Source organism: Glossina fuscipes, unplaced genomic scaffold (genome assembly GCF_014805625.2).
Source record: "Glossina fuscipes isolate IAEA_lab_2018 unplaced genomic scaffold, Yale_Gfus_2 2, whole genome shotgun sequence".
Classification (NCBI taxonomy): domain Eukaryota; kingdom Metazoa; phylum Arthropoda; class Insecta; order Diptera; family Glossinidae; genus Glossina; species Glossina fuscipes.
In genome coordinates this window covers 20,561,193-20,574,900 of record NW_023998416.1, presented here as the reverse complement: position 1 = coordinate 20,574,900, position 13,708 = coordinate 20,561,193, and the positions used below count along the sequence as shown (strand labels likewise).

At 35.3% G+C, this 13,708-nt stretch overlaps 1 protein-coding gene across 1 annotated transcript; it reads left to right on the top strand.

Moving 5' to 3' along the window:
* Positions 1 to 6,487: 6,487 nt before the first annotated feature.
* Positions 6,488 to 12,685, top strand: LOC119633026 (tissue factor pathway inhibitor). Its single transcript, XM_038026217.1, has 4 exons — positions 6,488 to 6,811; positions 6,874 to 7,244; positions 12,110 to 12,272; positions 12,352 to 12,685. Exons 1-4 carry the CDS (start codon positions 6,652 to 6,654, stop codon positions 12,612 to 12,614), a joined length of 957 nt encoding a protein of 318 aa, XP_037882145.1. The 5' UTR covers positions 6,488 to 6,651; the 3' UTR covers positions 12,615 to 12,685.
* Positions 12,686 to 13,708: the final 1,023 nt, after the last annotated feature.

Below are 13,708 nucleotides of genomic sequence, written 5' to 3'. Positions count from 1 at the left end.
GGATGCCCAACGTGTGACTTAGAGAGGCTTCAAAGTGTTATTTTTGATAAAATTCAAATTTATTTAAAAAAAAAAATACTTGTTACAAAGCTTAATAATGAGAATATTCATCATCATTATCTACGGCCTTTTGCCTTTTGCTGATTGGTAGACAGGGGAACAAATCCAAATTGATCCAAAATCTTGCTAATCAATGATATTTATACAATATGTGCACAAATTGAAAGTGAGCGTCTGTAATGAAATATGAAAATTACTCCCGTCAGCATGTATGGCGTATTTTTATGGCGTTTATCGGGTAGGTGGTGAATGCATCCATAGTTTCGACATACTTTCTGATCTAGTAAACATGACTGCATCAATTTAAACAAATGGTAATCAGAATGAGAGAGGTTTTTGTTGGAGGCGGATCGAACGTTTTCAACACCTTCCCGTAATTGACCATTGTCCTTAAGCGCCTTACTAAGTTTGATTAGTTGAACTTGATATCGTTCATGTGTAACACTCCCATCAGACTTTCGAGGCCCGCGGTTGACGATTGCCTTCCAAATCTATCAAAAGAAGCTATATAGCGTTTACCATCCTAAAACCACTTGCATAGCTTATTGTATTTTCACATTAAGTCAACCACATCCGAAGCTTTAGCTATTTTTTTCCCAATTTTCAAGTTAAACACAAGGTGACTTAAAAGCTGCTTATTGGCAACGATCCGGCTATACATTAATACACGTTAAACGATAACTTGCAAAGCATCTGAAACTCAGATCGTATAAGCATCAATGCCAAAGATATGTATGTTTGAAGTTTTGAAGGAAATTAACTCAAAAGGGACGTTTTGCAGACGCTTTTGGGACGCTTTTCACCATAGAGAAGTTATTTGTATACTTTTTTTTCCAGTGACCAGCATCCGTGATTATTAGGGCGGTCTTTAGAAAGAGAGGGATAAATAGAAAGAATAGTATTTGTGAGTGTTCAACTTGAAAGTGAAGACATCAGGAACGGTGGGAAAGGCCATTGCTGATAGGTTGTTCCAAAGGTCGACAGTTGTCTTTGTTGGTTTATCGGTTTAACTCCACGGTGCCCGATGACACACGGGTTAATTTTGCGTAACCGGTGCCCACCAGTGAGTTAGACAATCCCTATTAGCTAGGGGCCTAAACTACACCGGAGAAACCATATACGTTTATTGTATATGGCTCAATGGGCCCACTCCAGGGAGTGTTGAGGCCTGCCATTACCTTTAATTATTCGCTTTAGGAATGATAGAGACCACAACCACCACGATATCCCCCGAAGGGCCCTACCCAGCAGGACTCAAACATTGGTTAACTACTGCGTTCAAACTGGGGTCTGCACATATTAGGGCACAATACGGTTAAAGAATGACGGGCCTCGGTAATGTGTTGTGCGGTATGCAGGTAATTCCAAGACGAATGTGTGGGAATGTTGAGAAAGCCGTGTAGTTAGTTGGTGGACAAATCTCTTTTAGCTCTCTAGCACATATTGCCTGGATACATCTGCAGGTAAGCACAGCATAGCCCACGTGACGCCAATGGTTAAGAATATCGAGAGTCTTGGGTACATTTTCGCCACCCATGAGCATCTGGGTCTTTCGCTGTATGCAAGCATGTGTATGTCGAAGCAAGCAAAGTTTGGACATATTCGAGTTAAACTCTTAATTTTGGCAGGATATCATTACATCTTTCGAAACCCCGCACATATGTTCTGTCTTGTACTCTCATGCCCAGAACATTAAGTTTGGTCGAATCGCCTACATAGGCATCACCAAAAGACAGGATTTGTTCATGTGTGTTAGCAGAAAGCCTATTAAAATAAAACGCATGTATTTCGCTAGACAAAAATTAGAATCGAATTTTAACAGATACGTTGAACAGCTGACGGATAAAATTCGACGATTAAATTGTACGACTAACTAAAGACGGGCAGGTTGTCATTGTTGCGTGTGATGTGTGATGAGTTTATAGCAAGACTTTAAAAAACATTAACTATTCCTCTTGACGTCAGCACTCTTAATGTCTCACACAGCCACGCTTGGAAATGTATGTATATGTGTTAACCTTTACTAAACTAATTAATTTTAATTAATTTAGTTAAATTCTTAATATAAATTGTTTGATGCATGAAAACTTCGCACAAATGCAGCTTATATATATGTACATATATTTATGATTACAATTAAATTCAAAGTCACTCGGCATTATTATCACGAATAACTTAAACAAGATGTACGTTTAACGCTTATGCGTACGCAAGCAATGCAAGATGTGTATAAAGTGTTCATATGTATATGTAAGAATGTACTTATGAAAATTAGGACTCTATGCATATTCTTTGTAATATATAAGTGCTTAATAGTGTGTAAGCATTATATGCAATAATCATTATGGTCATTTAACACACAAGAGCTGTTAAAATTTAATTTTCAGCTCGAAATTTCTAATTTAGTAATTAAATGTGTCTTTGGAATGTTCCAGATGTCAAATTATATAAATAATTCATACGACTACAGTCAATGCATCTATTTAGATATATATATATATATATATATATAAATGAAGGAATATGATGATGATGATGATGATGAAGGCTTTACTTAACTTATGAATGTGTGCATTTTCGATTATTTCAAGTAAATTAATTTTAGTTAACAAATTTGTCATCGATAATCATAGTGGGGGGCATCATGGCTAGTGCTTCTTTCTACACATAGGCAATCGTACAACAATCTAAACTTAATATTTACATGATAACTTTGACTTTAAACAACCATAAGATTTATACCATAAGATGATTATATTTTTCATTTAATACCACTATATAGAGATTTTCCGCCATAAACCCTTTAAGATGGCAAACGTAATTAGGAAATTATATTAATCATGAACCTGAGGAATCCGTTTATACCCTACACAATTTGTGTATTAAGTTTGTGCGGATGAATGACTTGCTACAGACATTTTATTGTACCGATCGATTAAGAATCATTGTCTGAATCGATTTAAGGTGAGATGTCCGTCTGTGCGTTTTGGTTTCTTGCGTTCAAACTGTATGCAGTAATTTTTGAATTATTTTGATGAAACGTGGTACCTTGACGTGTTTTGGCCCAAGTACAAGTGCTATTGAAAATGGATCGGACTGGAACACTTTTTCGATCCCTTCCATATTGAAAAAATAAGAATATTATATTTGGCCACGACCCATCAATGTTATTCGTCGTATATCGCTGTGATGTCCGTGGCATCTAGTTTAGAGTTAACAGACTTACCCTGCCGCGTTCTACTCTCCAAGTCCTTGTATGTGATATTCAACTGATTGTAGTACTAGGGAAAAGTTTACGTTGTAGGGTCCGCCATCTTTATGTTAGAATTAACACATTGTTAGACAGATGGCATATCTTCAATTTTCAACATTCAGTCTTGTTTACCTTGTGAGCAGTAAGCAGGAGACGTAAGAAGAGTGAACAAAAGTTTTAGGCGTTGCCGATTTTTTCTGCCTTTATATAGGTGCTGCAGGACAATCGATAGAATAAAAATGCAATCTTTTATCATTGTGTTTGTTGTGGTTTAATAGGTGGTGGATAAGTGACGAGAAAAAACTAAATTGTTTTTTCTTTTTGAAAACGAAGGTGTTCTCAGTTTACGTGGTACTAAAGGCGTGTCCTTTGTCCGGTTTGGCTCAATTGCGTGCGAGAACTTTCAATGTTTCTCTCGAATTTGGACCTATGAGCTTTATACATACGATCAGGGAAATGTTTACCCCGACAGGCAGATGGGCAGACGGACACGCTTAAATCGGTTTCGAATTTGATGCTCATCAAGTGTACATATACTTAATGAGGGTCTTTGAGGCTTCTTGTTGTGTGCTGCAAACAATTTGACAAAATGCATATATCACGCATCCTCCGATAATGGATATAAAAATCGTTAATATGAATAAGTATAGGATGGTGTAGGGTATTTAATCGTACACCGTAGCTGCTGTAGAAGTGCTTTTATTCGTTTTGTTTAAAATAATGGTAGCAAAGTTTAAATTTTACAACATATTTATATTAAATTACACGTGTAAGTCAATCTTGAGTACGTGAAAATCGTGTTTTCTGCCAAGGTTCCTAGGCTTAGTGTATAGCTACGTGAAAAAGGTGCACTTATCGACATTAAGCAAACTTGTACTATTTTTATGCCATAGATAGTGTTTTAAATATTTTAATGCCTATCGACTTAGACTCGGGTGCTGGTCCAAGGATGAATTCTATTGAAAATGGATTGCACCGAAAAGTTTTTACGACCACTATTCATGTGAAACTCGATTTAAAGTTCTAAAAATTTATTGAAAAAATATTTGAGACAAAATAGGTCAGTGTACCAAGTTTCCTCATAATATATCAAAAATTTCGACCTTTAGGTTCAACGTAAGTATATCTAACCCAACATCGTCCGAAGGGATAGACGATCGGAAAGGCAGACAGGGCAGGTCGGGGGGACACAAAGACGCAGAAATAAATAGACAAGCTAAAATCGACTCAGTAAATAAGTCTGAATTGATCGGTGTAATATGGATTGGTGGATATGCTTTAAAGCTTTCTGAATACGTCATACTCTTGGACAAACTTTATTTAGCCTGCAGCACAAGTGGGGCATTAACTTTTAAGTCGGTATCCGTTGTTCTCGATAATAAGTTTTGCTTTTACTTTTCTAACGGTTGTAGGTGTGGTTTCGGAGGGACAACATTCATTTTTGAATTTGTATTTACAAGCCAAGAATAAGAGTCTGGTTCCAGATTCGTGTTTCACGTGTAAATTACAAGTGACCATAGTAGGATGTAACGGGCAGATGAACTCAATTAAATCGATTCAAAATCTCATGCAGATCGCAGTAGGTATGTGCAATAAAGTCGTTTAGGGATACTTTTTAAAGTGGTTTAGGTAGGATTCATAGTCGACCCAGTTATGTTTGTCCATTCTTACTTTATCTCTCCGTGGTTCTTTGTTATAAAAATCGACACAGTTATTTGGAGTGTATATCTTTGACATGGCGGTCGCATATGAAGCTTGAAAATGGACATTGTTGATGTACGAAAACGGTTACTTACAATCCGTGGTAAGTTTGTTTTAAGCCTCAGTACAAATATCAGAGGTACAAACATGCCGCTATAGTTTTACTTCTAAGACGATCTTACTATGCCTCTAAGAATTTTCCAAATTGCGAAGTTCTTGCCCTGTAGTGTTTGCAGGCTTAGGGGAACTGTATAAGTTGTCTCGTCGAAGTGTGTGCCATATACTATTTAGGTGCTTTGAATAAATCAAGCTTGGCGCCAAAAAAAGCTTTATAAAACCATGGTACCTCTATTTGGCAGCATTGGGTGCGTGCCGACCAAACAACACTACATCTTGTAAACTACTGCTACTGGTGCAATTGCGTTGATTAGTTACGAAGAAGTAGTTGCCAGATGTGGAAGAGCATTAGCGGTTGATTATTCATCATGATGTCATGTTGTAAGACCAGTCCAGGAAAGTTAGCTCACCGGGACCTACAATCATCTCATTGAGTAGACGTTCATGGTCGATGGTAGCTTCAATCGATGACTTATTGATTGCCTAAGCAGCGCTTTCATACTTAAAAAAACTAGTGGTCCGTTCGGCACGGGATCCATTTTCCGGCAAAATGATGGGAAAATGTGTAGCTTACGATCAACATTGCTATCAACAAAAAAACTTCGCTATGCTTTTGTACTTAATGCCAAACGACAAGAATTCTTATGCATACCTGATAATTACCGACTTCGTTGGCCCGTTAAACCGGAGTGGATTCGCGTTAAAACGGATATAGCTTTCTTGCTTATTGTTGTTGTTGTTTCAAAAATATATAATTTTAATCTTGCACTAACTTTAATTGAACTTATTATTGAATTTCCCATATAAGCTTCTAATTAGAACGCACTTTCATTTCCTTCTTCCTTAATACTTTGCCAAAATCTTAATTATAAGTCTTAATATTTAATTTGTTTGATAAATAATATTTACGAAACTAACTTAAATTCTATTTAAGGTAAATAAAGACAAATTCGGTGATATACATAAACATACGAAAAAAAAAAGTGAAAGTTATATACTTAAGCTTATATAGAATTTTCTATATTTATCATTTGATAAATCACATTTGAAATTAACAAAAAAAAAAAAAGAAAAAAAAAACCTAGTTTATCGCTTTGTTTTTTATTTCTTAGTTATCTCAACATAACATAAATATGTTTCCATATATGGTTCTCTCATAAGCATTGCTATGTATTAAGTTCATATTGTCTTTAAAATTCATTACATTGAGTTACGAACATTGCGAACAACTTATTTTACTCATGTGCATTTGAAATTGAAAATTGTACTAACGGAATATTACAGTTATTCTGGGTTTAATTCATTTAGATTCCTTGTCATATGACATCATTAGTTTTATTTTTTCCACTTCTATTCTACTTAAATATGAATTAATTTGATCGCAGCATCAGTATAAATTCGTTTGAGCTTCAGAACTGATCGGTCATAGAGCGCATTATCTTATCTATATAGTGAAAGTTATAATTATCATTATAACTGAGAGTGAAATTTTTTTAATAAAGAAACGGAAGAGAAAATAGATGGCTTTCTTTAAATTTTGGGCAGTGTTGTTATTGGTGTTTGCCTTAACGCAAAATATTGACAGTACAACAACAACAACAACAACGACAACGGGGGCAACGAAAGCAACTGCAGCAACAACAACAACAACTACGAATAAGCCCCATCCTGGTCCACAAGGTAAAGGGAATTAAAAAAGATTTCGCAATAAGTAAGTTTTTCCGTTTCTTTCCCGTATACAGATCCTAAATGTTTGCAACCTAAAGAACCCGGTCCCTGTCATATGAATTTAATGCGTTATTATTATAACCCGGAAACGAATGCATGCGAAGAATTTAAGTTTGGTGGTTGCAAAGGCAATGAGAATAAATTCGGCTTTAAGGAGACTTGCGAAAAAGCTTGCAAAAAACCCACCGACTCAAGCAATAGTGGTACAAAAACTCCCGTCATCGTTGAAGGACATAAGGCACATCCTAGTACCCATAAACCCGAGCTTTTGAATACGCATAAATCTGATGCTTTACATGCAGCAGGTACTGAAAAATCGACATCTACGACGACTACTAGCAAAACGGTCACCTCTACTACCGCATCTTCAAAATCTAAAACTCATTAATTAGATGATCTTTAGCGAGCTAAATATTGTGTCGTAAAAGCCCCGACTATTGAAGAAAATGCAACAGAATTTAATCAAAGAAATCAAAAAAATCCTCATCTTCAACATTTTTGAAAAGTAAGCAACAATCATTAAGATGATCGGAGTTAGAGCAAATCGCAAAACCCGATCGTTTGTCAAACCCAAAGCAAAAACTGTGACTACTATCCATTAATCATGGAGCAATATCCGAGCAGCAGACAAAGCAAAAACGCCCTGTACTGCTGATCCAGCCTACCACTCATTAATCATGGATCAACAACAATGGAGCAAGAGCGGCAGTGAAAGACCGGCTGCAAAAAAAAAAAGCTTCTACTACGTGATCTCACGCAACTAAATTAATTAATTGACTGTTGATCAAACTGTGTTAGTACGGTTGATATAACGTCTTCTTCTACCACTGCGGACGTTAGAGCCCACGCTGTTACCAATGACGCCCATAAATGCAAAGTTTGTTAAACGACATTCACTACAATTTAACCTAAGTCACTTGCTTGCATATAATAATAAAATTTTCTTATTTCATCAGCATGCGTTTGCTTAATCTTTTGTGCCTACAATGATCATTTATTAAGGTGACTACGCAATCTAAGTCCTTTGCTTTTAAATAAATATTTATTCTTTCAATACTAAGTTTAAAATAGTTTTATGATTAATCTTTAGCGCGATATTTATTATATTTTCATTATTATTATTGTTATTATTATTTTCGGTTTTGGTTTTACGTTAAGCTTTGTTTGTTTTTACGTTTATTTGTTTTCAAAAATACTTCAAAATAAAGCCATAAAATGTGAGTTTATTGAACGTGATTAACATTGAACGTTGTTGTATTTGTATGTAATTATTGTGTGTGAATGTAAATCACTCGGTTTACTTAATAATAGTCACTTTAAATCGGATAGTTAGCTATTTAAGGGCAAGAGAAAGATAAAGAAAAGGTGTGAATGAGTGGTAGAGGGAAAGAAAAAGGAGGCGGGAAGTGAAATTAAGATAGAGAGAAAATATTAACAAAATGGTTTACATGCTATTTAGGTCGAATTAAAGTCACCTGCTTGCTTCGTACACAATCATAAGCAGCAATATGATGATGATATTGTATTCTTAGTGCGGAGGGTACCAAGCGCGCGCAAAAGGGGAAATGCGTAAAGAAAGTAAGTAAGAAAATTTTATTTTATTTGACTTTATTTGCAAAAAAAAAAAAAAACTCAAGAAAGTGAATAACTACAAGAGACTTAAAAGACTTATAATCATTAGACTATAACTCCTGTCGTATCACTCATAGAACGTAAGTGAAAAGTTTGGTCGATCTATTTGTTGTAGTTACTGCAGTTATGAGGACTCAGTAAAAAACATTTTTTTTTTATTTTCAAGAACTTGTGTTGTGTGGCAGGTGGGTTCTTTAACCTATTCGCCTCTGTTTCGACCTGCGTGTACGAATTTCCAGTCTTTTGCCAAAGTTGTAGTTAAAATGTGACCGTGAGAATGTTTACCGCAGACGAAGAAATCCATTTATTTAGATTTTGGAACGAATCGATTTCGAATTTGATACCGATCAAGAACGTACAGAATGTGTCTTAAGTTCTTTTCTGGGTTTTATAAACGGTTAGAAAAAATAAATCTCTTTGGTTAGTGGGTTTAATAAGATAGTTATTTGTCGCCATGAATTACAAGAATTAACACTGGAACAATATTAACTCTCAGCTTTGGATACAAATTCATGCTTGGTAATCGTTGTATGCGCCAATTTAATCCATGAATTAATGTTCACTCCCAGAGCCACTTTTATAACGGAAGACGATAAATGCCGCGATTAAGAGGCCGCTCCTGACGACATTCGCAATTTAATATTTAATTTTAAGATATGTCTCTGTATTCCAAAAAAAAAAAAAAGTAGAGCAAGAGGTAAATATTTTGTGCGCTCTTTAAGAAATGCGATTTCTGCGATCTGCACGCAACTTGCGCTCACTTCACTTCTAGCGATTTGTTTTACATTAAATCAAATTGACGCTATTTTTGCAAAAAGTTTTTAATATTAACTAGATAATCATATTAAATAAAAACAAATAAGAATATATAGAGGGAAATAGCCGATCAAAAAATGCCCTACACTATTTGACTAACATCATTATATATAATAAGGAGTTATATGGAAAGTGGTCGAAAAAGTGGTCCAATCCAAAAGATTGGCCCTAGCGTTCCTACTTGGGTCATTACACGTTGTTGTGGGAATTTTCATCAAAATTGCGACCCGTACACAAGAACGCAAGAAGGACAGACTGACAGATGACTTAATTTATAATAAGTAATAGTTGATAAGTCCTTCTGAGTGTTGTATACGTCCACACAAGTGCATAAAAAGTCAACCGAACAACATTCTCTTCCTTAGTCGCCTGTCTGTCTGTAATAAGCACTATACTCTTTATACACTCTATAATAAGCACTGTTTAATTTAACTTAAATAGTGAGTTGACATTAAAATCTTTTATTATCAGTCCGATTGTATAAATCAAGTTTGAACATGTCCGTCCGGCTTTCTAAATTTTGTAAGCAAAGGTTCAAAACAAAACCTAAATTTGGTACACATAACTTGCTTCCGAAATTATCTTCGACTGCTTAAAAGCTGATAATAAATGGAAATGAATTAATGAAAAATTTCAAGATTTTTTTTTCTTCAATTTCCATAATCTATCGCAAACATCAGCCGATAAGCGAAAATACTCCAAATTTTTGTTATGAAAACGTTTACATGAAAAATATAAAATAGTTCAGAAACAGAATTAAATGAAATTTTGCACCGATACCACAGAAGAAGGGGATCCATAAATTTAATATATTTACCCTTATGTCTTATTTACATATGTCAAGTCTACTTAAAAAGCATAAGTGGTTTGCATTTAAGCTATTAATTACTTCCATTCAACGCGGAAGAAAAAACTTTTAAGGAAAAAGATGTCTTTTGACAGATAAAAACGTAAAGGGCATCATAAACTTGTACGTGAGACGAGCAATATATTCAAATTTATTCAAACACAAATTACTTTATTAGGTAATACGTAATATTTTTTTTTTTGTTCACAACCACAGTCACTTTGTGTATTAGAGGTACATTAAATTTGCTATAAGGTGTGTCGCTTAGAAATACACTCATTGAAGATCCTGTCAACTATGCACAGAATGGTCGAAACGATTTATCTGTCATTTGGTGTGCTCTACGTAGTTAAGAATTTGACTTGACTTGAAACATCGAGTACGACGTCGTGGATCGCCCATTTCCAGTTAACTGAGCTTTCGTTATGCGATAAGGCTATAACAGCTTTGAAGACTGGGCTGTTCCGCTGGTAATTTTATGTAAAGACTCCGGAGGATACCATAGGTAGAGCAGAATGTAGAATAGCCCAGGACGTAACGTCAGCCTGTCCGTTAAGAAAGTTTCGATAGTCCGCCTGTCTACGTAAATGTTTCTGCGCGTGTATTTCTTGAGATTGCGGAGTGGTTCTTGGATAGAACTTGAAACCGAACTAACCACCTTTGCAATGGCATATGCATCCATCCTTTGCAACCTTTTGGCAATACAATTTATTACCCATGAGTAGATGATGAAAGATATTACTTTCTGTTATATAAAATCTAGTTTTTTATGGTTTGGCTGAGGGTAACATTTGCGAAAGCGTGTAGTAGTTAAGATTGGATAACATATTTTTCTTCTATTTCGTGTTGTAGATTTGAACATTCTTTGATAGATTAGAGCAGCCTTATATTCGTTCGAAGAACGATTTAGATTGTTTCTACATCGTGTATAGTATATACATAATGATACTTAATTGGAGTGCTGTCGCCGTTTTTTTAAAAGTCTCGGTACATGTTCAAAAGTCATTTTTCCGGCGGCATCTCTTCGCTCGACGAATAAAGTGTCTGCCTTGGCACGAAACTGCTTATCGAGGAACTTCGACTAACTAACCGCGCATGTACTTTTTCTCTTCGCAACAATCGTTTTTCAGACCATTTGTGTGCCCCCGCAGGTAAGACGTAAGCATCAAATCCCTGAAAAGTAAAATGGGAAAAATGTTCTCCCTGCCTTCGACTTCGCCGATAATCTCACCTCTTGCAAGTACTTGCAAGTACTTACGCTTAGTATATTTGCTGTGCTCGGATTGAAAGTAGCAGTGCGTTCATAAGCAGACCTATTTAGTTCGAAGGGAAAGTTTCTTTCTATTGCCCGTTTTTTTATTTTGCTTTCTGAGACTGAAGTATCTACTGAAATCCCTCAAGGTCCTTACGTAAGACATTTCACCAAACTTTACGGTGCTAAACTCATTTGTGTACAGCCTTAGACTTTTGCGATCTCATATTATTAATTATGTATGATATATATTTATATTGAAGACCTATTGCGAACACATATTTAGCTTGGTTTTTTTGACATTTCTAAAATTGGGTGTTAGACCATTTTCAAAATAAAGGGCCCATGTAAGGCGGCATATTATATGTGCCGCTTAAAGTGTTTACGCTTCCCTAATATTATTATTACGTTTGCTTAGTTGTATAGTGAAAAACGATAAAAAGCAAACAAGTAACGAGTGTCGAAAGATTCGGTATAAGTTAAATATAATAATTTTTTTTCTCTTAATTTATATACCGAAAAAACCCATAATTTTTTGAAAATATTTACTTTACTGATTATGAACATACATATCAACATCATTTGCGTGCACGTACAGCATGAGAGCTCTCTTAAAAAATTTACTAACCATTGGCTATAAATATCAACATTCAATTGACATTCCGTACATTTTAATTTCGAATTTTAAATACTAAAGTTTTGACATTTACTCATAGCGAAAATGAAGTCTTTATTCGTTTTATTTATATGCTGCGCTTTTTTAATTGTAAATCTTAAGGCAGCTTCAGTTACAACCGCGATCGAAAAGTTGAAAAAGGATTCAAGTGACGTCAATGTTACTAAGGATGATATGGCAGTAAAAGATGGTAAAGAGTCTGCGTCTGGTGATTACTTCTTCCTTTTCTTTCAAAGTAATAAAAATTTCTTTCTGATCACTTTATTTAGCTGTATCTAAAGATTGCCAACAACCTAAAGAAACTGGTCGCTGTTTTGCACTCTTTTATCGCTTCGCATTCGATATGAAAACAGGCAAATGCGAGGAATTTGTTTATGGCGGTTGTGCTGGTAATTCCAACAATTTCGCAACGAAAGAAGATTGCGAAGAACGGTGTCTAACGAAATCTGAAGATAAGGCCACAGAAGCTTCCATTTCTACGACAATAATACCTGATAGTTCAAGCGATAGTTCGAAGTCACAAATGTCATGAAGAATTTTCTAGTATGAGTACATTTCAATACAGTTTTATAGGTACTTATGGTACGATGAGGTGATATTTTGTTTTTTTTATACAAACTTATTAAAAAATATATGTTGATTTAAAGCAAATGAAATGAAAAAATTGAATTACTTTTCCATTTTTTTTGGCGGCCTCTGTTCTCTTTTGCGTAAACCTAAAGTTGATCTACCAATTACCGACTTTACAAGGACCGATTAATCCATGAACGATTAAGCCAAATCTGGCGAACTTTAATTGTTCGATTGTGTGTAACGCGACAAGAGATTTGTAAGCATTCGTTCCTTTCATTGCGCTTGAACGTGGCGTCCCTTTTGTTCGTCAGCTTCTCAAGTCTCATTTAAAATGCGATGTTTCCCATATCTGTTAGCTAGTCGACGGTCATACAATTATGTTTTTATTATTATATGTTGAAAGAAGATTGGAATGTTCGTTTTGGTAACTCCTACAATCCCGTTCAACCACTATTACCAAACATTTTATTGTTGTAAACGAAGGACAGAAGTTTCAAGAGTAGAGTCGTCTACCTTTCAAACGAGAGTGTTGAGACGACAGGGAACCTTTGTGATATATGCATATTCTTTATCACTATCAAACTCTGTATTGATTGAAGCTTGTGGGTGTGTATGGCGCGAACGGTCGAGCTTCTCTAAAATAATCCTTAATCGCAAGCTTGATCTTTTCATTGTTGTAAATTTTTGAGCACTGAGTCAGTTTTCCAATTTTAAAAGAAACGATTAGTCCATGAAGGATTAACCTACATCTGGCAAACTTTAATTTTTCGCTTGCGTCTAAAGCGACCAAGGATATGTAAGCTCTTCCATTGCGCTTGAATGTGGCATTGCTTTGTTCGTAAGTTTCTCGCGGTGTACAGCACTTCTCCTCGCTTACCTGTCATCTGTCCAACGGTCGTGCATTCATATTTTTTAATAACTTTCCGCAATATTGTCATCTTATTCGGTCAAGTAGCGTTCGTTTTGGCAACTCTTACTACCTCATTGGAGGTAGCTTGAATATTTTGCTTATCGTAACATATAACAATGCAATTTTTTTTTATTTAAGTTTAA